The sequence below is a fragment of the Thamnophis elegans genome, chromosome 2, assembly GCF_009769535.1.
Source record: "Thamnophis elegans isolate rThaEle1 chromosome 2, rThaEle1.pri, whole genome shotgun sequence".
NCBI lineage: Eukaryota > Metazoa > Chordata > Lepidosauria > Squamata > Colubridae > Thamnophis > Thamnophis elegans.
This window is the reverse complement of record NC_045542.1, coordinates 11,295,192-11,321,858: the sequence shown is the minus strand read 5'-3', so window position 1 is coordinate 11,321,858 and position 26,667 is coordinate 11,295,192. Positions and strand designations below refer to the sequence as shown.

Sequence of the window (26,667 nt, the reverse complement as noted above, 5' to 3'; positions counted from 1 at the left end):
TTTAAGTGTACCCGTTTAAACTCTCTGCATATGGGAAATAAAAGTCTTGTGATTTTCATGACACAGTTTCACACGAAGCCTCGCATTTGTTGTCTTTTTGCTCTACAACCACTTTTGCAAGTGCAGCGCCTTTCCTGAAAGAGACAGTCGGGAGCAACTTTCAAAGCAGCTACACAAGATGTGGGCAGCTTTACTGATTCAAAAAAAAAAGCTTCTTCATACACAGTCCTGCATGTTCCCAACTACAAGGCAAAGGATTTGCAAAGCCCTGACATTTATCTAAGAGGATTACACAACTGCTGTCCATCCAATTCCCTGTGAGCTGGAAACTTTTAAAAACACGTTCTTCTTTCGGAGGCTGTGTGCATTACTCAATTCTTCTATTATAATCAAAGTGGGTTCCTCCTTGTCGATGTTACCCCTTGATGATCCTAACCAAATGAAATGGGCATAGATTCTTTTAGCCATTTTTCCTCCAGGAGGAAAACTTTTGAGGCATTTGTGGCACATTTCTATCTGCTTTATTTTCATATCAATTCCTCAAGGCAAGTCACACTGAAACAGCCCCAAAGTGCTCCAGTTACTAAGTAAAATTTTATGCTCACAGATCAAATGCTGTTTAAACCATGATCCTGATGTCAACATGAAGCGTTCACACATCACGGGCCTCGTTTACAATCTTTATTATAGAAACCTTCTCTCCCTTATGCACAGTGCTCAGTTTTACATTTAGATCCCCATATATAATCTATACATTAGTGTATATTAAAAGGACACACAAGACACAGTGACTCCCGCATGGCCCTTGTTCCTTCAGCCGGGGAGGGGAGGGGGAGAAGACCGGAGCCTCTCTTGGATTCTCTCAACCTCCCTCCTTCCCTCTGCTCCAGAATGACCTGGATTCCATTGGCACAGAGTTTAAACAAAGTGACTTTCCCTTTTATGTGCAATTGTTGAGAGAGGGGAAAACCATCACACATCTTACAATTATTATGAGGATGATCATGGTTATTATTACAGCGAAAGGAGAAAAGGCAAGATGTTTCCTTCCAGTTTTGAAAAATTGGGGGAGAAGGCAGGAAGCACGTCAGGTGAAGGATACAGGAGAAAATAACCGGTCCAGCTTAGAAGGCAGAAAAGTAGCCATATTTTTAGAAAAATTAAGGGTTGCATTTCCTGTTACAGTTGGGGGCAACCCACTCCCAGTGAGAATTGGGCTTTGATACATGCACGGAAGCGGCTGGCCTTTCCCATAGCCCACCCAATGGATCAGACTGCATTGCGCCTTCAGCTGGGCTCTCCTGCTCCCTCCCCCTGGGAGAGGTAATAACTGAACTGAATGGGTGGAGCTAATCACTGCATTCCTCTATCCAGCGCTACGGTGGATTTCCCCTGCTAGAAGAAAAAGGTCAGGGCCATGAAATAGGGTCATCCAGTGGATCCTGCAGATGTCTCCCAAACCTCTACGCATTTTGTCCTCGCTCAGGGCTCTTGCAAGAGCAGGATACGAGTAGGAAGGGACAATACATCGAAGAGTAAACTAGGTTTTTTCACAGTGAGGGCAACAGGAGTGGTATAGATCTCTTTTTTTTTCTTCTTCTTTCTACTTTTTACAGGACTGATGTTCATTAGCAAGATGACAGGTCTGTGTGCTATATAACATTTCACAAGAAACACACATTGCACAAACCTCTCCATTTATACATTCCAGGGTTTATCAACGCTAAGACCCCGACACGGAGCACCATGGCAGTAACGGTGCACTGTTCTCCAGTGAACACAAGAGGGCGCCACCCACAGCGGGAAAAACCCTTTTATGGAGAAGTAGTACAGTAAACACAGATTTCCCCCCCCCCCACGCCCACCCCCCCTCAGAGTCTGAAATGGGGGAGGGTTAACAATTGTAGGAAGAACTATGGACACGCTCCTCCCTCCCCCCCCATCCTGTGTCCAGTGTGACATGCAACAACCCACCCTCACACAAGTGGAGACCTACCCTGCCAGCAGGGAGCCCCCATCTCCACAATGGTACCTCACACCCAAAAGGAGAGGCACCAGCGGGGGGGGGGGGAAGATAAACAAAAGGAGTCAGCACTCCGGATAGAAATCCCCTTAGGGAAAAAAATGGGAGAAGAGGGGGATCAAACCAACGTCCCTGGGGTTGGGTGCTCTGTGGAATCCAAGTTGTAAGGGCCAGAAGAATCTTCCAGATAAATCAGGTCCACGAAAGGTCTGAGCAGAGTAAAGCACAGGAAGAAAGGAGAGAGAGAGAGAGAGAGAGAGAGAGAGAAAGAAAGAATTAGACAAAGGGGAAGAAAGGAATCATGCAACAAGTGAAAGTGTTTATTTCTGGTTCGTCTCCTGTTTTGAATTCAATACACCTGGCATGGCACAGGTGGCACACGGAGCCATTTCTGAGGGCATCCGAGGCATTGCCCCATCAGCTCCAGCGCGCATGCACGCGCTGGCCCGTGATTTTCGCCCTTGATTTTTGGCCATTTTTCACCCTCCGGAGGCATCCCTCTCCAAAAACTGCCCAATGGACAAACCGGAAGTTCGGGAACCAAATTCCTTTTTCCGTGTCGGGCTGTTTTTCGCCCTCCCCAAGCTCCTAGAAAGCCTGTGGAGGCTGGGGAGGGCGGATCTACCAGGCCCACCTGAAGTTGGAAAATGGGCCATTTCCGGCTTCCAGAGGGGTGGGGAGGGCCGTTTTTGCCCTCCCCAGGCTCCAAGAAATAGCAATAGCAGTTAGACTTATATACCGCTTCATAGGGCTTTCAGCCCTCTCTAAGCGGTTTACAGAGTCAGCATATTGCCCCCAACAATCCGGGTCCTCATTTTACCCACCTCGGAAGGATGGAAGGCTGAGTCAACCCTGAGCCGGTGAGATTTGAACAGCCGAACTGCAGATAACAGTCAGCTGAAGTGGCCTGCAGTACTGCACCCTAACCACTGCGCCACCTCGGCTCTCTAGAAAGCCATGTGCACATGCGTGGGGCAGCGAGGGAGGGGGTCACATGCATAAGGACAGGTGACACGGCTCAGGGGCCATTAAATTATAGGGGTGGGCATGCAAGTGCATGCGATTTTAACCCAAGGCGAAAAAGATTCGCCATCACTGCCCTACAGTAATCACAACTTTAGTCTCCTTTGCTTCATTAAATAGGTCAGCCATGACAAAGAACCAGCCTTGCAACTGCCTGCCTTCTGGAGGCTTTAGACCAGGGGTCTCCAACCTTGGCCGCTTTAAGACTTGTGGACTTCAACTCCCAGAATTCCTCAGCCAACAAAGCTGAGGAATTCTGGGAGTTGAAGTCCACAAGTCTTAAAGCTGCAGCTGGCTGAAGAATTCTGGGAGTTGAAGTCCACAAGTCTTAAAACGGCCAAGGTTGGAGACCCCTGCTTGAGACATTAACTCCCATTGTCCCCAGCCAGCAGAGGGGAGGTGACTTAGGGAAACCTGCTTTATAAGGTTACCTGCCTCCTTCCTTTTCCTTCTCTTCCTCACCCAGGTCTTCCAGTTTAGAATGCCAGAGAAGCACCAGTTGTTTTGAAAAAGGGGGAGTGACGCCAAAGAAAGAGTGGGGAGATCAGAGAGAGAAGAGGCACGTGGCTGGCCTTAGGCAAGTGAGGGAAAGGGGAGCAGGCCCGCTGAGCTTGTCAGGGTAAAGGAAGGAACCGGGCTGCATACCTGCCATAGAGTGGCTGCCCTGCGTAGCTCACGGAGTGAGGCAGTCCACCTCCTGGCCCCCCGTAATATCCCACGTCGGGGTTGGAGGGTCCCGGATCACAGTAGCCACGCAGGTGCTGATGTACAGACTGAGATGGTCCTCGTCTCTCTGGCGCCCCCCGCTGGGTAACTCCGGCGTTGCGTAAGTACCAGTCCCGGAGCCCCTCCAGAGCAAGCGCTTTGTGGAAGTTGCGATGAGGAGGCAAGGCGGGTCCATAACCAACCTCGCGGGACTGTGGGGGCAGCAGCGGCCCGCAGGATTTAGTGCGGGCCGCGGGTCGGGCTCGGCGCTGAAGCGGGCTTTCGGAAAAGGCTCCCCACTCTAGCTGGGGAGGCCCGTCTCTGCGAGACAAATGCTCACCACCCCCACAGCTCCGGCGTTCTAGGTAATAGTCCAACAGGAGATCGTTGTACGGTGGGCGAGGGGTCCGGCCAGAGATGCAAGGGGTCAGGGCCTCGGCACTCTTAAACGGAGGGGCAGTGGGTAGGAGGGGCTCTTCTGAAGGGGCTCGTTCAATCAAGGCCTCCGAGCTGTTACTTCGACGGGTCCGAGCAGCAAAGAGGGAAGCTCTGTCAGCACTGGTGTCCCGGCTAGGGGGCCCAAGCTGGGAATCGTGGCTGCCTGACCACTGGCGGGAGTGGAGAGATGGGGCCTCTGACCTAGGAGGAAGTAGGGGTGAAATTATTGCTTTTAGTTTTATGCTGGACAGCTGTGAAAAAAGAATTGCAAGCATATGCATAATTGAGAGAGGGGGAGTAAGAACCCCTTGCACATCCCAAATATGCATCTACAGAAAAGTTGTTTTGCCTGTTGCATCTCAGGGTGCAAATTAGCTTCGTTTCCTTTTCAGTCCACTTGTTTTAGTCAGGGGAGTGGACTGGGTTAGATAACTCTATTGTTAGTTTGCATCCAGCACAACTGGGGCAATTCAAGATTCCTCACCCTCCGAAGAAGAGGATGGTATGTTCTCAATTCTCTGCCTGAATTACTACCAAAGTATTACTACTAATGCTATACCAAGCCTTCTCCTTCCAAATTTGAGGCATGCTCAGAGTAGGAAGTTCAACAGAGGTGGGTTCCTACCAGTTCGCACCTATTCGGTAGAACCGGTTCGTCAAATCTACCGAACCGGTTAGAAGAGGTTCCACCAGTGGACCCGGAAAGCAGGCCACACCTACAGAAGAGCTTCCAAAATTTTTTGAAACCCACCACTGGTCCTTGGATATGATTATTCTACACTATCATGCTCATATTTATAAAACTCAGTGCCTCTGTGAAAGGGAAGGATGACTACTGCGTTTGTGGTGCAATCAGAACATTGCGTGTGTTCAAGTTGTTTTAACGCAAACCAAAGATGCCTTTTAAAAAACAAGTTTTACATCATATTCTTATGCAGGCCAGTGCTGTGTGTGAGGTAATTTAAGGTGGTTCTGACAAGTGTCGTCGGCATCTTCATATCCGGTCACATGGGCGGCAAGCCACTCCCATCCGGTCACATGGGCATCAAACCACTCCCATCCAGTCACATGGGCGGCAAGCCACTCCCACAAAGGAGGCCACACCCACAGAGTAGGTTCGAACAATTTTTGAAACCCACCACTGAAGTTTAAGCAGAAACATTCCACTTTGGAGGTGGGGGGGGGGGGAGAAACATGTTCCTCCCATGTACATACGTGTCTTAAAAAGATTACAAAGACAGCAAACGTTTGCAAGATTCTGGATGAGGCAAACTAGACTAAAACAATAGAGGCAACTGCTGTCTTCGTAATTAGTGTGGCAGGCTCTTTGAAAACTGATCTTGTCCTTTTCCTGCTACCCGCAGCCAATTCCCTCAAATATCCCTTTGGGTTCCTTGTCCAACCCACCCCTGAATTTAAAGCCTCGGTTAAGTGCAGTTCGACACAACGTCTAGCAACAATTTACTGGGCTTCAAATTGCTAGTTACTGCATAGAAAAAAATAGTAAAACAAACATCGCCAGTAGGCCAGCCGTCTACGATCAACCCAACAAATCAGAAGAAAAGGAAAGAAGAAAAGGGGTTTGTGCTACCTTAATTGGTGAGTCCCGCTGCATGCGTTTCTTGCTAATACTGGAGTAGCTGGGACGCTCCGGCCCTCGAAGCTGGACATACTCCTGGGGAGAGTGCGGTTGGGGCTGTATAAACAGAAAAGGATCCTTTTTTAAATAAGTGGGTTCGGCTCTTCGTGCTTCAAAAGCCACGTTGCATGCTCACACATGGGCAAAAACTTAGACCAAGAAGATGATTCCCAGTTTCCAAAAAAATGTGCTCCGAAAGCTGAGTCACACAAAGGCAAGCAGCTCAGTTTGGCTGGTAGAAGAAGCTTAATAGCAATAGCAATAGCAGTTAGACTTATATGCCGCTTCATAGGGCTTTCAGCCCTCTCTAAGCGGTTTACAGAGTCAGCATATCGCCCCCACAATCTGGGTCCTCATTTTACCCACCTCGGAAGGATGGAAGGCTGAGTCAACCTTGAGCCGGTGAGATTTGAACCGCTGAACTGCAGCTAGCAGTCAGCTGAAGTGGCCTGTAGTATTGCACCCTAACCACTGCGCCACCTCAGCTCTTAAAAGTTGCCCTCCCTTAGCTGACCTTTTTCCCTCTATGTTTTTTACTGGGATCTCATTTATCTTCACAAAACAAGCTCTAGGACAGTGATGGTGAACCCGGAGCGTGCATGCTCGCCTCAGCCGCAACCCGGAAGAGGAGCTGCCCAGGGGGCATGTGCACACTGGAAAATGAACTTCTGGTTTCTGGCACATGCATGTGCACCAGCCAACTACTCTTCCAGTTACTGGCATGCATGGGCGCACGACAATCAGCTGGCCAGCGAGCATGTTCACGCCAGAAAATGGAAGACTAGCTCTTCCACTTTCCAGCAGTGCCGCACGAACGAAGGCCCACTGATTGCCGCGCATGCATGGATGCCAGAAACCCAGAAGAGGAACAGGCAATACGATGCATGCCAGGAGACATGGCTCTGCATGCTACTTCGGGCACGAGGGCCATAGGTTCGCCATCACGGCTCTAGGGAGAGCTGAAGAGGTATCAGCTGGATGGGATTTTCTACTCCTTCCCTTATTGTCTGTAGTTACCAGTTTCCACTCTAGTTCCTAACCGTAAGTGAAATTTCGACCAGAGGTGTCCAACCTTGGCCACTTTAAGCCTTGTGGACTTCAACTCCCAGAATTCCCCAGCCAGCCATGCTCCTAATTTAGACACAATGGCCCAAGCTCAGTGGTGGGTTTCAAAATTTTGTGGAACCTACTCTGTGGGTGTGGCCTCCTTTATGGGAGTGGCTTGCTGGCCATGTGACCTGGTGGAGTGGCTTGTCGGCCATGTGTTTTCTTTCTTTCTTTTCTTTCTTTTCTTCTCTTTCTTCTTTTCTTTTCCTTTCTTTTCTTTCCTTTCTTTCTTCTCTCTCTCCTCTCTCTCCTCTCTCTCCCCCCTTCCTTTTGTCTCTGTCCCGTTTTCTTTTTTCTTTCATCTCTCTCTCTCAACTTCTTTTCTTTCTTTTTTTTTCCTTTTTTATTTATTTATTTTCTTCCTTCGCTCTCTCTCTCTCTTTCTCTCTCTCTCTCTCTCTCTCTCTCTCTGTGTGTGTGTGTGTGTGTGTGTGTGTGTGTGTGTGTGTGGCAGTGGTGGGTTTCAAAAAACTTTGGAACCTCTTCTGTAGGTGTGGCCTGCTTTCCGGGTCCACTGGTGGAACCTCTTCTAACCGGTTCGGTAGATTTGACGAACCGGTTCTACCGAATAGGTGCAAACTGGTAGGAACCCACCTCTGCCCAAGCTTACACAGCCAACTGAGCAAGGCAGAAAACTCCCAGGACAGTGTTATTTGAACAATCCTTCCACGTAGCAGATTTCCATATTCTTCTGTACGGTTAAAGAAAAAAGGTAAAAAATAGAAGTCCTCCTATCAAAATAAACCACAGGCCCTCAGAATCTAGTCTTTATCACTTCTTTTCCCTACCACCTGCGAAGCTGGTCAGGAATCATTTTGTAAACAAAATATTAAAATAATTACATCCCGCAATTCCATCAGCTCATTTCTCTTGCATATGTAAATAGGCTTCTAAGCCCACACAAAACAATCAATGCTGACAAGGTCAGCCCCTCCCCCATCACCCCCACACCACTTGCTCAGACCAGCTTCCTGGCATTTTTGGCTAACGTGGTCACGTGGACTTCAACTCCCAGAATCCCCCTGCCATGCAGAAGTCTGGGAGTTGAAGTCCATAGGGGCTTAAAGGTAGCCAAGGATGAGATGAATTGCTGCATACATTATGTGCTGTATGTAGTTGGCTGAATTTCAGTAAAGTACGCGATTTAAATAGTGAGAGAAATCCGCTTTGAACTGTTCATTCCAGTTCCACCTGCCGTAGATTATTATTATTACTAATTATTAAGTAGGTGGGGGTCTTCAAATTCCAAATGCTCAGAAACAAATGTCATGTGTATGTGTATGTTAGAAGTTTTTCATTTTAATCAGAGTTTTCAGTTTTTAATCACAAGATTCTCTTTGGGGCACTTAACCTTGTGTGAGCTTCTTTTAGTCAAATTTGTAATAATACATTTTTTATTGTAAACTGCCCAGAGTCACTTAGGTAAGATTGGCAGTATAAAAATGTGATAAATAAATAAAAATAAAAATAAAGAAAAATAACCTGGTAGGGCTGGCAACAGAATTCCTGCGGTCCTTGCCCTCGCTGTACAGATCCGGCTGCAAAATTCTCCAGCCTGGCCGGCGGTCAGGACTACTAGAGATGGCACGTAGGTGATCTCGGGCCTTGGGAGGCGATGATCTGTCTGAGAAAGCTGCCTGGTGGTTGGAGACTTTGGAGGGATGGAAGCTGCGAGGGTCATCTAAGGACAGAAGACAGTACATAGAATAGAAGCACATCTCCATCTTGACCAAAATAGAACCACCCCCACGATTAAAATCTCAATAGTCTCAAAACTCTGGATTTTTTTCCCCCTAAACAAACAACTATCACCTGGAGAAACTTCTAGACATCAACATGTCTATAGGACAGACATATACACAACTAAAGTATGGGAGAAACTCCTAGGGTGCTAAATAAAAGTATCAGCATTGTACAGGAAGTACAATAAGAAGCTGTGAGGTCCAAGTTACCTATGTGAGTTTCTAAACTATTTTTGTTCTTCTAAAAACCCAGGGATCTTTTATATCCTGTGCTTTGAAGGTGGCGTTGGATAATTCTTGCCTTTTATGTATAAGCCATCATGAAAATCAAGAACCGTGACCCCAAATGATGGTTAAATTAACTCCCAAATTCTGTTTTGAATACCTATTACAATATTTATACCCCACTGACCTCACATATAAAACAATTAATACCATAAAAAAATAATCCACCCTTTCCGTCCAAAATTCCAGAAACATTATAGATTAAAAGCTCTATGAAATAACTGTTTTCACACTTCTCTTTTAACAGAACGACCCTCCTGATCTCCAGGGAGTCAAGGAATGGCTCAAAAATATTGTCCCTTGCCACCCAAAAGTTCATGTTTTAACACCGAAAAGCAGACTTTTACCATTTAAAAGCAGTCCCTTGAACTATAGTCAGAAGACCATTGGCAATACTGTCCCTGTGCCTGCAATAATGCTACTACAGCGGGAAGGTTGCTGCATTTTGTACTAATAGTAGCATCCAGGTAGTCTTCAAAGATAGCCCCATATGCAACACATTGCAGTAATCCAGTGGTTCCCAAACTTGGCAACTTTAAGACTTGTGGACTTCAACTCCCAGAATTAGACCAGAGGTCTCTAACCTTGGCAACTTTAAGACTTGTGGACTTCAACTCCCAGAATTCCTCAGCCAGCAAAGCTGGCTGAGGAATTCTGGAAGTTGAAGTCCACAAGTCTTAAAGCTGCAGCTGGCTGAGGAATTCTGGGAGTTGAAGTCCACAAGTCTTAAAGCTGCAGCTGGCTGAGGAATTCTGGGAGTTGAAGTCCACAAGTCTTAAAGCTGCAGCTGGCTGAGGAATTCTGGGAGTTGAAGTCCACAAGTCTTAAAGCTGCAGCTGGCTGAAGAATTCTGGGAGTTGAAGTCTTAAAGTTGCCAAGTTTGGGAACCACTGCAGTAATCCATCCTAAGAGTGCTAAGAAAGCATGAGTAACTCTCTCCAAATTCTTCCCTCCAGGTGGAGACATAACTATAAGGCAAAATACCAGCCTTATATTCTCTCAAAACATGCATTAAATGAGACAACCACATGCACACATGGACAGCCCATGTCGTTTTGTACCGGTCCATTGGTTGGCCAAGAGTCATTTTCTGCTCCTCTGTAGAGCATCTTTGTCTCCTCATTCAGTATCCCTCAAGAATTAGAATGACAAGAAATGTTGACTCTTCAAACCATTTTATCTGTTGGAAATGTTTGTATCTGCTTATCCCAGACTATCAAACACTCTTCTTTGACCCAAGAATGACAACTAGGCCATGCTTACCATTTTCATGGCTGGCTGATTCAGAGAGGGAGCTGCTCTCCGAGTGAAATGCCTCTTCTTCAAAAGAGAGAACAAAGAAGAAAAGGATGAGAAAAGTGGGAAGAGAAAATAGTGCTTCTCAACTTGGGCAACTTTTAAGATGTGTGGACTTCACTCCCCCCATCCGGCTAGGGAATTCTGGAATGTGAAGTCCACACATCTTAAAAGTTGTCAAAGTTGAGACCCACTGATGTAATACATCAGCTAAACGATAGTGAGTCCTGTGCCACTCATTCAGCGTGATTCCCCTATCATTTAGGCTGCTGTTGCTGCAAAAGATACCTTTTCCAACTTAAGAGGAATCATCACTGCTTAGGCAAGTATAGTTCAAAAAGGAAGAGAACATAACACCATGATGCTTCCACAGAACACTCAATGCCCTTTCAAATTGTTCTCTGGGTGGCAACTAGATTTTTAAAAGACTTTCAATTTGTCGAATGTGTTAGGCTTTTTTAATTGGTTTGATGCACATCTCATCCAGTGATGGGATTCAAAATTTTTTACTACCGGTTCTGTGGGCGTGGCTTGGTGGGCATGCACGGGAAGGTTACTGTAAAATCCCCATTCCCTCCCGATCAGCTGGGACTCGGGAGGCAGAGAATAGATGGGGTGGGGGCTAGTCAGAGGTGGTATTTACCGGTTCTCCGAACTACTCAAAATTTCCGCTACCGGTTCTCCAGAACTGGTCAGAACCTGCTGAATACCACCTCTGATCCCATCTTTCAGTCAGAAGTTCAAGTTGGCATACATAAGTACTTCCTCCTCTTATTTGTCCCTAAACAACAATCCTTTGAGATAGGTTGCACAGCAAGAGAGTGAATGGCTTAATATCACCCGGTGAGATTCTGGGCCTAAGGAGGAACTACCATAAATACCAGGTCTCTATATTCCCATTCAACACCTTCACCACTAAAATAATGTGTTTATCTTCAAAGTCTTTAAAAAAAGAATCCCAAAAAGTTTTGCAACAGTACCCCATGTTGGCTGTCAATCTGCAGGAATTCCAACATGGAGGAGAGGAACAATCCCATCTCCCTCTAGCTCCATCATTGCTGTCATGAAGCTTCCCCCAGGCTCCTCTTTGGAGCATGTTGTTTCCCCACAGAATTTGAGTCCCTCTGCAGCAACCTGTTGAGCTAAATGGCCAGCCTTTCTAATGAAGTATCTAGGACAGTGATAGCTAACCTTTTCAGCACTGAGTGCCCAAAACTGGAATGTGTGTGCAATAGCAGTAGACTTATATACCGCTTCATAGGCCTTTCAGGCCTCTCTAAGCGGTTTACAGAGAGTCAGCATATTGCCCCCAACAATCTGGGTCCTCATTTTACCCACCTCGGAAGGAAGGAAGGCTGAGTCAACCCTGAGCCGGTGAGATTTGAACCGCTGAACTGCTGATCTAGCAGTAGCCTGCAGTGCTGCATTTAACCACTGCGCCACCTTGGCTCTTATGCATGCGTGTGCATGTGCTGGAGCATTGGAAAACCGAAGACCAGTTAGCCGGCACATGCATGCCAATTCTTTTGGCCATTTGGGGGCCCAAAAATAAAAAAAATGCCCCCCAAAATGGCTTGAAAACAGTGCTGCAGCCCCGCAAAGAACAACTGACAATGGCACGTATGCCCACAGAGCGGGCTCTGAATGCCACCATTGGCACGCTTGCCGTAGGTTTGCCATTGCGGATCTAGGGGAAGAATAAGAATATTTGCGTTTTAGAAAAGAGGAACCAAAGAAGGGATTAAAAGGTCTCATAGTTACAACAATGCCATCTTGCGTGGCCTAAGAGACGGGCCTTCCCTGGAGCTGCCTCTGCCCTGGGGAACAGCATCCCCATCAAAAGCTCTCAACCCCAACCCCTCCGTGCTTTTTAAAAAAAGCCACAAGGACTGTTTCAGCAGGATGGATAGGAGCCTGCTTTTGAGACTCACCGAACCCTCACCACCCTCCAGGCCTTCCGCAAAGCCCTTAAAACCTGGCTGTTCCGACAGGCCTGGGGCTAATGAGCTTTTGTCCCCCCTCGAATGGTATGGTTGTTGTGTGTTTTTAAATTGTGGTATTGTTTTGTTCGTCTTTTTTCCTTATTTGTACCCCCCCCCCCTTCTTGACTTGGGTTGTGAGCCGCCCTGAGTCCCCTTCAGGGGAAAGGGAGGCATAAAAATATAATAAATTCAATTCAATTCAATTCAATTTTGTTTGGTTCTTGTAGTTTTTGTTATCACTTATTGATTCCTTTTTCCTCTCTCGCTTGTGTTTTTGCACCATGTTTTTACACTCCAGTAGGTTGCCTAGCATTTCTGTAGCCAATGAAACAGCAGCTGAGAAATCAGCTAAGCAATCGGCATAACTCACCAGGGGCGGCCCTCTGGAGGGGCCCTTTGCTCAGTCGCACCCGGCATTCTGCTACCTGCACCTCCAGCTCCCGCAGGCGCTGGGCAGCATCTGCCTGGACTTGCCGCCGCCGCCGGCGCTGATCAACTGTTAAGTCGGGGGCAACCGCTAGCCGTCGGGCAGCCTCAGCCACTTGCTGCTGCAAGGCCAGATCCTGGCTCAGCTCCTCCAGCGAAGGGTTTTCCTAAAGTATAACATTTATATGGTTATATATAGCATGCATATAATACGCATAAGATTTTATAATAACCTATATTATGTTAACATATAAACTATCAACATATATTACATTATGCTAACACATAATATATTGTACCAAGCGTGGCACGACAAAACCGCGCTCGACTAAGCCGCGCCTGATTAAACCGCGTCGCTGACGTCATCAGCAGGGCGACAACAGCGACCACAGAGAAAAAAGGGCGCTTTAAATAGCGCTTTAAAAGCAAGCCGATTCAAGTTAAGGTAAGGGTTAGGTTTAGGGTTAGGTTTAGGGTTAGGTTAAGGGTTAGGATTAGGTTTAGCATTAGGTTAAGGGTTAGGTTTAGGGTTAGCTTTAGGGGGGTTAGGTTTAGGTGTTAATTTTAGCTTTAGCGTTCACAGCGTGCTTTTTTCTCCGCGCTGTTGTCGCGCTGTGATGTCAGCTACGCGGTTTCGTCAAGCGCGCTTTAGTCGAACGCGGTTTTGTGGTGGAACCGTAACAAGACATATTTATATGTTTATGTTTTAAGGTTTTAACTGAACACCGCCCAGAGCAAGTGAAATGGTCAGTCCACAAATTTGATATAGCAATAGCAATAGTAAAGGTAAAGGTTCCCCTTGCACATATGTGCTAGTCGTTCCTGACTTTAAGGTGTGGTGCTCATCTTTGTTTTAAAGTCAAAGAGCCAGCGCTGTCCGAAGACATCTCTGTGGTCATGTGGCCGGCATGGCTAAACGCCGAAGGTGCACGGAACGCTGTTACCTTCCCACCAAAGGTGGTTCCTATTTTTCTACTTGCATTTTTATGTGCTTTTGAACTGCTAAGTTGGCAGAAGCTCGGACAAGTAACGGGAGCTCACTCAGTTAGACGGTGCTAGGGATTCGAACCGCCGGCCTTTCTGATCGACAAGCTCAGCGTCTTAGCCACTGAGCCACCGTGTCCCTTATAGCAATAGCACTTAGACTTATATACCGCTTTACAGACCACTCTAAGCAGTTTACAGAGTCAGTTTATTGCCCCCAACAATCTGGGTCCTCATTTTACCAATCCTGGAAGGATGGAAGGCTGAGTCAACCTTATATATAAATAAATAAAAAGATAGGGATGCAGCATCAGACCATCCCCAAAGTCCAACATGCAATAGAGATGCATGGGCTCCAGTGGTGGGTTTCAAAAAAGTTTGGAACCTCTTCTGTAGGTGTGGCCTGCTTTCCGGGTACACTGGTAGAACCTCTTCTAACCGATTCGGTAGATATGACAAATCGGTTCTATCGAATACGTGCGAACTGGTAGGAACCCACCTCTGATGGGCTGCCTCATTCTCTTATGCGCAAGACTGATTGCTCACCTCATTCTTCAAGGCAGGGGCAATTCGGGATGCCACTATTGTTCTCCTCCGCACTGGCCACAGCCGTTCTCCGGGTTCCAGAGGATATTCTGGGGGTAATTTTCCAGTCAATTCCTGATATTGAGAGGCGAGAGAACCAAGCAACGTGAAATAGATATGAGATCCAGAAGTGAAACAGAGGAACTCATTGGAACTTGACATTAGAACAGTGTTTCTCAACCTTGGCAACTTGAAGGTGTCCGGACTTCAACTCCCAGAATTCCCCAGCCAGCGAATGGCTGCAGACCTCCACCTACCCCACCAAGTGCTTTCCAGATGCCCTGGACTTGGCCAGCGCTCGGCGATATGATGGTCTAACAAACATGATAAACTTTTCCAGGTTGGGAAAGTCTAGCTCTTCAAAGCAGCAGATCCGCTGCCTCCCTCCCTCCCGTTGGCTTCCTATCCCGCCATGGTTACGCACCGCTTCCAGGAGGCAAACCCGCCGCAGCTCCTTCAGGCGCAGGCTGAGCACCTGCTGGAGAGACTTCTGCTTTTCCAGCAGTTCTTGCACCCGCTCCAGCCGAATCCGAGGACAGAGCTCTCGCTGCAAGGCTTCTGCAGAAGCAAAGGCAGAGCAGAGGAGCAAGGGGTGAGGCTTGAGATTTCACTGCGTGTCACCGAAAGGATGCTGAACAGGTGGTGGAGGGAAGGGGGGGGTTACCTGAAGAGCTGTAGCTGGATGAGTTTATCAGCTGCCCCTTCACTTCCATGTCTTCTGGGGAAGTTCACCTTCTCTCTGGCCTCCAAGGGGAATCACTTGGCTCTGAGACCCATGGGGAATTCCTAGATGGAGGACGGCAGACGGTTACTGTCAAAGGGAGAGGAAGGAGGAATAAAAAGGGAATATGCTTCTGCTGGCCCAGGCAAGGTGAGTCATTCAGCAGAGGGCAGGATACTGCCAAAAGGAAATCTGCCAGACTGAGGCAGAGGGCATGCATAACCACAGAGAGACAGGCAGGGACTGGAGTGGCATTGTGTGCTCAGAAGAGCTCTCTTTTAAGGAAGGAGGAAGCTGCAGAGATCAATAAATAAAAACGTCATGGAAGATTCCTGTTTTTTGGGAGAGGTTTTCTTAAAGAGTACTTGATATCATTCAGACATGTTGGACTGAACCTCCCATAGCCAGAACGGAGAACAGGAGGATGTGAGGCTCGGGAAGAATCGCTAGTCGAAGATGACATGCAGTTTCTACTGTTTGACCCAGGAGCATTGACTGCTGAGCCAATGATGGAAAACTGCACTACCAAACCTGGGTTCTATTGAATCCTCCAAGGCATAGCGTCAATGCTGGAATTATAACGTTCTAGTTTGGGGGGGGGGGGGGGTAACACATCCCCTCACCAACAAAATTTAGCAAACTGAGATTCCTGTCAATTGTAGCCTTCAACTACTCGCAACAGGTCACTCAAAACTCTTGCGTTCAAGAGCTTGGAGAAGGACCCAACCATTCACACCCAATCTTTGTGGCCTGTGGGTGGCAGCTACACCCGGGAGAAGATTCTGTGGAAGCTTTACCCAACTTACGAATTCTGGGAAGTGTAGGCCTAAGGCATCTGGAGAATGTTTATTACGAGAAAGACTGCACTGTAGGCAGCATGTTAACTAGCTTTAATTGGCACTTGTGTTATGCCTATAATTGTAGAGGGAGGGAGGAATGCGTCTTTGTCCATCTTTTTCAATTTGGCTCCTTCCAGAGATGTTTCCAACAGTCCCCCCAACACACAAAAAAACCCAAGCACGATGGGACTGTAAAAAATGTTTGAAATCACCCAAAACTTAAGCACCATAGAGGCAATCCACAACTTGTTTGGCAAGCGTTGACCGATACAATGGCGCTGAAAAAGAATTACTCTCAGCCAGTTCTCCTCACAGTTACAACAGTCACAGCATCCCCCACAGCATTTTGATGACATCAAAATCCAGGCACTGGACAACTACTGCAATATGTATTCATGATGGCTGCGGCGGCTGGGGGTCATGTGATCACCCCTTCCTTTGCTTGGCGTCTAGCCAGGAAGCTGGATTCGTTTCCTGTGATTCATTTAATAACCGCAGTGATTTATTTAACAACCATGGCAAAAAAGAGGCCATAAAATGAGTCACGACTCACTTAACAACAACCACTTGCTTAGCAACGGAAATCCCAGGTGCCCTCTTTTGGTCATAAGTCAAGGACTACATGTGAATTACCCCAGAAATCATATATGCAAGGGGCTGCTGTTTTTAGATATGGTATTGTGAAAACATGAATGCTTTTTCCGGCAAGGAGAAGAGCACGAGAGTTTTCCTACTTCAAATGCCAACATACCAAAACCGGTTTTACACTCGAAGCAGAATACTCTCAAAAGCAAGATTCGCCAATCTCAAGCCTTCCTGGCACTGTGCTCTCAACTTAAATAGACATTTGCATGCATTACATTCTTTAGCATTGTTATGTTGATGAGTTTTCTTGATGGGAACAGCCCTGGTCATTTCAGGCCTACGGAGAACTTTTGCACAGCCACTGAGAGTTGCACTCTTGCCCCTTTTTCCCAGCCCAGGGCAGAAAAAGGCAAGAGAGCCTCCTGCTGTTTTCCTCCTCCTTCACTACCAACTCAACCAGCAAACAAGCCCCATGGGAAGTCTGGGGGCAGTGAGACAGCTGGTCGCTGCCTTACACAATTTCTGTGCTGGGGCCAAAGGCTGCAGCTGCTTTTCGGGGTGAGACCCGATCCCAGCCAAGCCAGCTGGGAGTCCAGGGCAAGAGCAGGGCCAGAAAACCACCCAGGTTCGAGTCACAGCTGAGGCCATGAACAGCTGTTGCCATAAAGCACACCAAGAACAATCTCCAGATCAGGTAGACTTGCTTGAGAAGCATCTGTCCAGTGTAGTCTGGCCCTGCCTATGCTATCTTTTTTTTTTTAATTCTGTTTTTTTTTTAAACTATCAGTAAAAGGTAATTCTAATATAAGTACCAATTTGTGAAAATATAAAGAACAGGTGAAGAATCAAATATAAGCAGTGACATATGGGTGGCTACCCAACGAATCTGAACTAACCATATTCTAATACATTGTTACAGCATATAATACCGGTAGTATAAGCCATTTCATATCCATTTTCCAATCAAAACATGTCTCAATAAACTTTAAACTAAAGGTCTTTGGCCAACACTGTTCAAGTCACTACATAGAAAGAGAGAGAGAGAAACTCTATGAGCTCAACAACTGGAATTGCTGTCACTAAACAAAGTTGTAAAGTGTGATGTTACCTGACTGTGTTGCTTAACAATGACAGTTATGGCAGTCCCAGTTACCACTGTTAAATGAGGACTGTGTAGATTGTTAAACAAGGACCTCACATCATTACAACTTCTGACTTCCTGCTGGCTTCCCCACTGCATTTGTTTGTGAGATGATGGTAGCACACACTGAAAATCACAACCGCAGGACCAGAGTTTGCTGCAATGTTGTAACTGCAGGAATACTGTGATAGCTGGACCTATGAGAACCCGTCATAAGTACCATTTTTGAGCCCCATCATAACTTTGAACAGTCGCTGATTGAATGGCCAAGGACCAAGGACTATCTGTAGTTAAAATATAAACTTGAAAACCTTAAGTCTGAATGTGGCACAATTCTAGGTACAACATCATAGTTAGAAATGGTTTTCAAATAGAATTAAATTCTACATCAGATTTAGGTTTTAAATGTGAACCTATTTTAGACATTGAGGCATACTCCCATTCCAAAGAGAGGAATGAAGCATCTTTTCTAATAAAAAGCATGTACATTAACATATACAATGCCAATTCAGAATATTTTGAAGAAATATAGGGCTGAATGAAATTTAATAAAAAAAATTAAGAATGCCATGGGATTACAACTTTCACAATTTGTTCCATTTTATATTAAATAATTTTCCAGTGTGGCTGAGCTTTGCAACATTGCAAAGCAATGAAAAGGAAAAATGATCCAAGCATTACAATTCCATCACTTTCCCAGAAAAGAAATAACTCATTTTAGCAATTAAGGCTGGAATGATGTATCAGCAGTAAAACATTTTGTACCAGTCCTCTGTCTATAATACACAAGGTAAATTTAATGTTCTTTTCCTCTTACAGTTCCCACTGTTGTATATCTGCAATTGTGTTCCAATTCTGTAGCATTTAATTGTAGTCATTGATATGTTTGGGTTCTGAGTCCCAATTCACAAGAAAATTATAAATTGGGCCTAACAAATGTTCGATATTATGCATTGTAACATTTCCAAATTCAATCAACTTTCTCAGTGTTCTTTCTCCTTTCCATAATACATTTATTGTTGTGCTGCTTATTTTAAAATACTGAAACCAATTAAAAGTAGAATGTGCCATTTTTTAGGTTAAGTGTTTGCCCTTATATCTCACCATTAAAGTTCCAGCACTCTCAACTCCATGTCGCTCATGTGTGCTCCACCACAACTTCCATTACCCATTGCAAACTCAACCTACAATTGCTATGGAGTGGGGAAACTATAATTCAGAGCTCCTCGTGTTGCCAAGCTTGAGAAAGTTACCTGCAAATCCTCTAGCACTTAAAAACAAGGTGTAGCAATTACAAATCCATGCAGCCATAATTCCTCCTCTGTTGCAGATATGCATAAGCATACATTTGCTATTTCTACATGTTAGTGAGCAGATCGTCCAGCCATACTTCCACAAAACAATATGGGGACCAAAAGTGAAGGGGGAACCAGCCTTGCTACTGACATTTTTTCCCCTTCCAAGGCTCTTGAGATTAGCACAGCCAATTCCTTTTCTATGACTCTTTAGTGTCAACACCTTCCTTCTTACCCCTCCCAGTGATAGTTCTCAGGGAGTGGATAAGGAAGTTGACTATTGGGAGCCAGGACAGAAGTTAGTGCTGTTCTATTAAATATTGCTCCATTTCTACTAAGAAAGAAAGAAATGGAAGTAAGCGAAACCTAGGGAAATCAAACAGACATCTGCCAACCATGAGCAGGAGCTATCTGGGTATTATGGAGCCTAAAGATCAGATCTCATGGCTGAGTTCATATATTGCTCTGCATTACAGGTTGCTTTGCTTTGGCTTAATAAATAAGCCATAATTGTGTGGGCTTGGGTCTCCTAATCCAAAATCAAGTAAACCATATTATGGCTTAATGCAGTGTTTCTCAACCTTGTCAACTTGAAGATGTCTGGACTTCAACTCCCAGAATTCCCCAGCCAGCATTCGCTGGCTGGGGAATTCTGGGAGTTGAAGTCCAGACATCTTCAAGTTGACAAGGTTGAGAAACACTGGCTTAATGCAATGCCTGAATTCAGCTTATTTTGTATGATCGAGGCATGTGGAATTTAGTCAGTCAGACCACTCCCTGCCAGCAGTTCAATTCTGGCCGGCTCAAGGTTGACTCAGCCATCCATCCTTCCGAGGTCGGTAAAATGAGAGCCCAAATTGTTGGGGGGAAATATGCGGGCTCTGTAAACCTCTCAGAGAGGGCTGTAAAGCACTGTGAAGCAGTATATAAGTCTAAGTGCTATTGCTATTCTTCCCGTTTTGCATACAGAGCAGGGGTGAGGAGAACGAAGATAAGCAGTGTGGAATCCGAATACAAGCCTGCATTAAGCCACAGTTATGTATCTGCACGCTGCATGAAACCAGTTTACCGAACTGTAGCCTACTGAATAAACTGCTTGACTAGGTTCTCACAAAGCAACAAAAGGGGCATTATAGTTTAATGTGTGAGGTGTGAAACCCAGCCGGAGTGAAAGAATTTCCTGCAGGGTGACTACAATGCTGGTGTAGAGTTCAGTAGGTGGAGCCCTTCCCCGGAAACCCTTACAACACCTGGTCACGTCATCTTGGCTGGCAGCCACGCAGCAAAAGTTCACCTAATCCCCAGACAAGAGTCAAGCAGAGCAGGCAGGAACACATCCTCCTAGAGTCAGCAAGATAGCAATTTCCTCAAACCCACCCCCTGCTCTGCTTCTGGAACTATTGATTTCCAAGAGTGCTAGACAAAATTCAGTGACCATCAAGTCTTCATTTTAGCCCCAGATCCTTTTTTCAAGACTTCAGCGCATCCCTGAATGCCAAAAGTGAAACAGTCCTCTGTTGCCTTACAATAATGGCACACTCTTTACTGCCATCCGGTGGTTGCTGTGCACATTGCATCCAGTTGCAGAGGCATCACCTGTGCCCCAAGAGTCAGATTCTGTGCATTACATGCAGAAGGAACTCGAAAACATAACGAGGAAGAGAGAGATCTAAGCAGGCTTAAGCCCCAGTACAGGTAGTCCTCGACTTACAACAGTTCATTTAGAGACCGTTCAAAGTTACAATGGCACTGAAAAAAGTGACTTATGACCATTTTTCACAGTTGTGACCTTTGCCGTATCCCCATGGTCACGTGATCAAAATTCAGACACGTGGCAACTGTTTCATACTTATGACAGCTGCAGTATCTCGGGGGTCACGTGATCCCCCCTTTTGTGACCTTTTAACAAAGTCAATGGGGAAATCGGATTCACTTAACAACCGGGTTACGAATTTAACAACTGCAGTGATTCACTTAACAACTGAGGCAAGAAAGGTCATAAAATGGGGCAAACCTCCCTTAACAAATGTCTCACTTAACCACAGAAAGTTTGGGCTCAATTACGGTAGTAAGTCGAGGTCTATCTGTATTACACTCAAAATTAAGCTCCCTGGGATTGGTTCTCTTGAAGGCTGTTGATCAAATGCAGGTATCCCAATTCTCTGGCTAGCTCAAAAGGACTCTTTCGACCTTGACTTGAAGCAAACGTACAGAACTAAACTTTTCCAAAGTATTTTCATTTGCTTCCCATCAGGAGCCTGGTCACCTCTTGATTTTTGATGTTCTCATCTTTGCTTACCCTGCAAGGGGCTCAGATTTTTTTTCCTCGCAGCACTTATCATCTTCATCTCAGCCCTGAAAAGTGGGGGAGCCCAAGAGATTCCACCCAGCCAATGATGCCCCTAAGTGTTTAATGACTAAGGGGAATGGCAGCCCACTTTTCTTTCACCTGCTGCCACTTCACGCTGGTCTTCGTATTGCACAAAGGACAAATTATAGGTCTGTCGTGACCTTTGCCAGCACAGTGCAGTTTGATAAAATCTGTGCTTTATGCTTCTTTTTTAGCAACTAATTTGGTTGGTGGGTTCACACAACCCACTTAATTCAGATGAAAAAAACAAAGGCTGCATAAGACAGATATGTTTCACTTGGCGGCTTTCATGGACTTTTATGGAGTATTTGATTTAGTGGGTTGGTAACCTCAGACTGGTGGGTTCAATCTATTGTGTACACAGCCCCCCCCCGAGTTAAAACAAGCAAGGTGAATCCAGCTGTCTATCTTTCTCTGTCTGGAAGAATGAACTCTTTCTTGTCTTCAGTTTCCCTCCTGCTAAAATAGAAAGACTCGAGTCTCCTTTCAGGAAACTTTGGGGAGAATTGGAGGGAGGGAGAGATGCACAAAAGAATGCACTTCTCACATCAGTAGTTATATCTGCCATATGGATTGCACTAAATCAGTGTTTCTCAACCTTGGTCACTTGAAGATGTCCGGACTTCAACTCCCAGAATTCCCCAGCCAGCATGGCTGGCTGGGGAATTCTGGAAGTTGAAGTCCGGACATCTTCAAGTGGCCAAGGTTGAGAAACACTGCACTAAATGATACTGGAACTTCATTGATTTCAACAGTGTATTGGATCAACCCAACTCCTGTGACCTGCAAAACAGGGTTTCATTGCTTCATGTGTTCAATTACACAGGTAATTATGGCTTATACAACCCACTACTTAACTATATTTAGCCAGAGATGCGATTCCAACCAAGTTTCTGCATGATCGGCATAATCTGGTCAGGCTTCAGGAGTGGACTCTAGGACACCAATGGCCTAAATGCTGGCTGGGGAATTCTGGGAGTTGAAGTCCAGACATCTTCAAGTTGCCAAGGTTGAGAAACACTGGCCTAGAGTGGCTGGAGTTGTAGCATAGCAACATTTGAAGTGGCTACCATGGCTTTACAGTAGCCATGTTAGGTAGCTATAATTACTCTTTAAGTGAGGTAAAGGGGCCAAAGCAGAGGAAGCTTTGCTTAAAACCAGCAAACATGATTACATTCAAATGGGGACTCTGATTCATGGTTTAATGTCCTGGTTGGGTGAAGTAGAGGTTATAGAAAATAGAGACAATTAATCCATCCCAACCAGGCAATTGCTTCCAGTTGGCTTTAGCAAGAGCAAATAAACATTAATATCTATCTATGAAATCTCCTCTGCCATAAAAAGGTTAAAACATTTATCGAAGTCGTATGCCTATCTCACCAAAGGCAACGCAGAAGGATTCCTCCCCCACCACCCCTCAATTTTCCGGCAATATTCCCTAAGACTGGGCCAAACCATAATTAAAGCAAAGCATTTGTTATCTCTTCTAGATAACAAATCTTGAAAGAAAACCAAATACAATTTTCCTGTCTAGAGAATCTTTCACCACTATAACACCCACCCACCCCACCCCCGGCCCCACTCTCCAGCTGCACCCAAACCAGAGCACAAATATTTCTACAGCGCCCCTGTGACCTTGGCTTCATCACGCCCCAGCCCTGAGAAAGCCTTAAGCCAGTGTTTCTCAACCTTGGTGACTTTAAGTCCTGTGGACTTCAACTCCCAGAATCCCCCAGCCAGCACAGCTGGCTGGGGGATTCTGGGAGTTGAAGTCCACAGGACTTAAAGTCACCAAGGTTGAGAAACAGTGCCTTAAGCCGTTCTTAGCTGCATCGTTTTTTAAAATCGGATTCCTGACTGATTGTAACACCGTCCAAGGACAGCCTCAAAATGCATGAGATTTCTTAAGGTTTGGTCACTCACAAGCCTGAGAGAGAAATCAGGTGATGATGCTGTGACTTGAGACGGAAGCAGTAGCTATTTTTTATGGAGGGTTATGGATGCAAATTCCACGCGGCATACAGCCTCATTGATGGGTCACCACCAGTCGCCTATCTGGATGCACTTCGGGTTAGCTTCAACCGCCCCGGCGCGAGTTAACATCTCCCCCACCATCCCTCCCACTTACAAAGTTTGCAAGCGCGCCCACTTCACAATACCGGCCTTCCTGGTACAGGAGGGAGCGACTCCGGATCGAAACCTCCCGAGCGCGCTGGGACTCAAGCTTCCTCTCCCACCCACCTGCCTCCCTTGACACGCAAACTCGCCTCCACCAGGAAACGACGGGGGGGGGGGGAAGCTGCCGATTCTTCCACCCGGGAGCTTTCCGCCATGGGGAGGGGGGAAACTCCGGGAACTTTCGAACTAAGACGCTTTATTCCTACCCAACCCCAACACGCCCCCCCCCCACAGTAAATTGGATCGGACCGCGCTTTTGCCGGCCCCACCAAACCACTTTGGCTAAACTTTGGGCAAACTCCTGCAAGAGAAATCGCGATCTCCCCCGGATCGCGGACACCTTGGGCAGCTAAAGCTCCGACTTACCTCCGCCGCTTGAGCCGAGAGCCGCCGCTCGTAACGGCAGAAGGGGGGTCAGCTCAGTTTCCCACTCCCGAAACTGCCCAGCTGAAGCGCTGGGCAAAACCGAAGTGACTGCGGAGGAGGAGACGGCGAATCAAGCTCCAGAGCAACAAGCGAGGGAGGAGGGGCCGCTCCTTTTAACCCTTGCCTTGCCACGAGCTGCCCAGAGGCCGAGTTCCCAAAGGGCCAGGAGCTACTCCTGTTACGCCCTTTGGCGTGGAAACCTTCCTTCCTTACTTCCAGACTAAGAGCGCCTCTCGCCATTGATTCGTTTCCCTGTCTAGAACTTCAACCATTTAAAGAAAAAAATGCCGGGGAGCCTAGGAAGCGAATTAAGCAACCCAAAGGGAAGGGACGCCCCCCTCCCCATCCTTTTAACAGACAACAGTGAAGGGGTGAGGGGGAAAAAAAACCCTGTGAAATCCTTCTACAGGGCAGTAAAACACATTGTATTTATTATACATGCAAATGTGCCACATGCTAAAAGCGTAACAGGTTTAAAACCAACAAGTGCAATGGCTTGGCTTCCTAAGTGCCAGCATATTTATTAGGGCAGAAACTTGATCAGATATCACCTCTGTTCCCAGGCACACAAATCCGGATTCAGGAACACACTTATAAAACCTTGCAATGCTGAAAGGCCAAGACAACTCCCTGCCCCTCCCAGTGATTTCAGCTACATTTCCTAACCTGGTGCCCTCCAGCTGTGTCCAACAGAAGAGATTGGGTGAGGGCAGAGTAATATTTTTTTAAAAATATACTAGTATATTATTACATTCAGGACTATTGTTGCAACCATGAGCTTGAAAATAGTTTCCAATGAGAATTGACACATTTAAACTCCCAGCCCATAGTTCACAGGCTACTTTCTGAACTGAATGCTCAGTTTTACTGAAAATAAAACTTTTAAGGTACCTGGGCTCAAGGCTGGTTAGTAGAGTCCCCCTTCTCTGGGACACCAAGGCAGAGACAGATGCCTAGTGGTTATTCTTCAACACCAGGCAGAAGCCTACAGGTGAAACTCGAAAAATTAGAAAATCGTGCAAAAGTTCATTTATTTCAGTAATGCAACTTAAAAGGTGAAACTAATATATGATATAAGACTCATTACATACAAAGCAAGATAGTTCAGATTTGTCATCATTGTGATTATTATGGCTTACAGCTCATGAAAACCTCAAATCCACAATCAGAAAATTAGAATATTACATGCACTCAATAAAACAAGGATTGTACATAGAACAATATTGGACCTCTGAAAAGTATAAGCATGCATATGTACTCAGTACTTGGTTTGGGCCCCTTTTGCAGCAATTACTGCCTCAATGTGGCATGGCATGGAAGCTATCAGCCTGTGGCACTGTTGAGGTGTTATGGAAGACCAGGATGCTTCAATAGCAGCCTTCAGCTCTTCTGCATTGTTCGGTCTCATGTCTCTCATCTTTCTCTTGGCAATGCCCCATAGATTCTCTATGGGGTTCAGGTCAGGCGAGTTTGCTGGCCAATCAAGCACAGTAATCCAACAGTCATTGAACCAGGTTTTGGTGCTTTTGGGAGTGTGGGCAGCTGGAAAATGAAGTCAGCATCCCCATAAAGCTCATCTGCAGAAGGAAGCATGAAGTGCTCCAAAATCTCCTGATAGACGGCTGCGTTGACCCTGGTCTTAATGAAGCACAGTGGTCCAAAGTCCTGTTGGTCAGTGGTCCAAAGTCCTCTTTTCTGATGAGAGCAACTTTTGCATCTCATTTGGAAACCAAGGACCCAGAGTATGGAGGAAGAATGGAGAGGCCAATCAAGCACAGTAATCCCACGGTCATTGAACCAGTTTTTGGTGCTTTTGGCAAAAGTTGCTCTCATCAGAAAAGAGGACTTTGGACCAAGGAGCAACAGGACTTTAGACCACTGTGCTTCATTAAGTCCAGGGTCAACGCAGTCGTCTACCAGGAGATTTTGGAGCACTTCATGCTTCCTTCTGCAGATGAGCTTTATGGGGATGCTGACTTCATTTTCCAGCTGCCCACACTGCCAAAAGCACCAAAACCTGGTTCAATGACCATGGGATTACTGTGCTTGATTGGCCAGCAAACTCGCCTGACCTGAACCCCATAGAGAATCTATGGGGCATTGCCAAGAGAAAGATGAGAGACGTGAGACTGAACAATGCAGAAGAGCTGAAGGCTGCTATTGAAGCATCCTGGTCTCCCATAACACCTCAGCAGTGCCACAGGCTGATAGCTTCCATGCCACACCACATTGAGGCAGTAATTGCTGCAAAAGGAGCCCAAACCAAGTACTGAGTACATATGCATGCTTATACTTTTCAGAGGTCCAATATTGTTCTATGTACAATCCTTGTTTTATCGATTGCATGTAATATTCTAATTTTCTGAGATGCTGGATTTGGAGTTTTCATGAGCTGTAAGCCATAATCATCACAATTATGACAAATCGCGGCTTGAACTATGTTGCTTTGCATGTAATGAGTCTTATCTCATATATTAGTTTCACCTTTTAAGTTGCATTACTGAAATAAATGAACTTTTGCACGATTTTCTAATTTTTCAAGTTTCACCTGTATTTTACTAGGCTCTTGGTTTGTGTGTGTGTGTGTGTGTGCTGCTGCAATTAGCTCACAAGCAATCTTATTTGAGCTGTCCAAGGGCTATTTTCATCATTTTAATTGCTTCTCCAATTTATTGCTTTATGATGATGATGGGTGCTTTTAGGGTGCGGGTGGGTGTGGGTGTTTAGATGCCTCTTTAGATGCATCTGAACATTCCTACAAGGAGAAAAACAAAAACAATCGTTTTGAGGAGCTGGCTCCATCTCCTATCCTATGACTTTGTATGTATGACTCTGGAACCTTGGAGGTAGGAGCTTTGATTGCATATTCTTAGGAA

General features: G+C 46.0%; 1 protein-coding gene across 2 annotated transcripts; it reads right to left on the bottom strand.

Annotated features, from left to right (window-relative positions):
* Positions 1-667: 667 nt before the first annotated feature.
* CCDC120 (coiled-coil domain containing 120) lies at positions 668-23,841 on the bottom strand. 2 transcript variants are annotated; one of them, XM_032211253.1, is made up of 10 exons: positions 23,732-23,841; positions 14,900-15,046; positions 14,660-14,793; positions 14,197-14,310; positions 12,611-12,833; positions 10,226-10,282; positions 8,418-8,616; positions 5,781-5,885; positions 3,692-4,390; positions 668-2,232 (listed from the first exon to the last, which is right to left on the bottom strand). In XM_032211253.1, the coding sequence occupies exons 2-10, from the start codon at positions 14,946-14,948 to the stop codon at positions 2,142-2,144; spliced, it is 1,671 nt and encodes a 556-aa protein (XP_032067144.1). In that variant the 5' UTR covers positions 14,949-15,046; positions 23,732-23,841; the 3' UTR covers positions 668-2,141. The 2 variants fall into 2 exon arrangements, with proteins under 2 accessions (XP_032067144.1, XP_032067145.1); XM_032211254.1 differs by having other exon boundaries at positions 14,900-15,021.
* Between the last annotated feature and the right edge of the window lie 2,826 nt (positions 23,842-26,667).

Coding starts and splice junctions, on each gene's coding strand:
- CCDC120 (XM_032211253.1), bottom strand. CDS start 14,948: ATGGAAGTGAAGGGGCAGCTGATAAACTCATCCAGCTACAGCTCTTCA. Junction 8,617..10,225: donor ATCAGCCAGCCATGAAAATG/GTAAGCATGGCC, acceptor TTCTGTCCTTAG/ATGACCCTCGCAGCTTCCAT. Junction 4,391..5,780: donor AGCGGGACTCACCAATTAAG/GTAGCACAAACC, acceptor ACTTCCTCCTAG/GTCAGAGGCCCCATCTCTCC.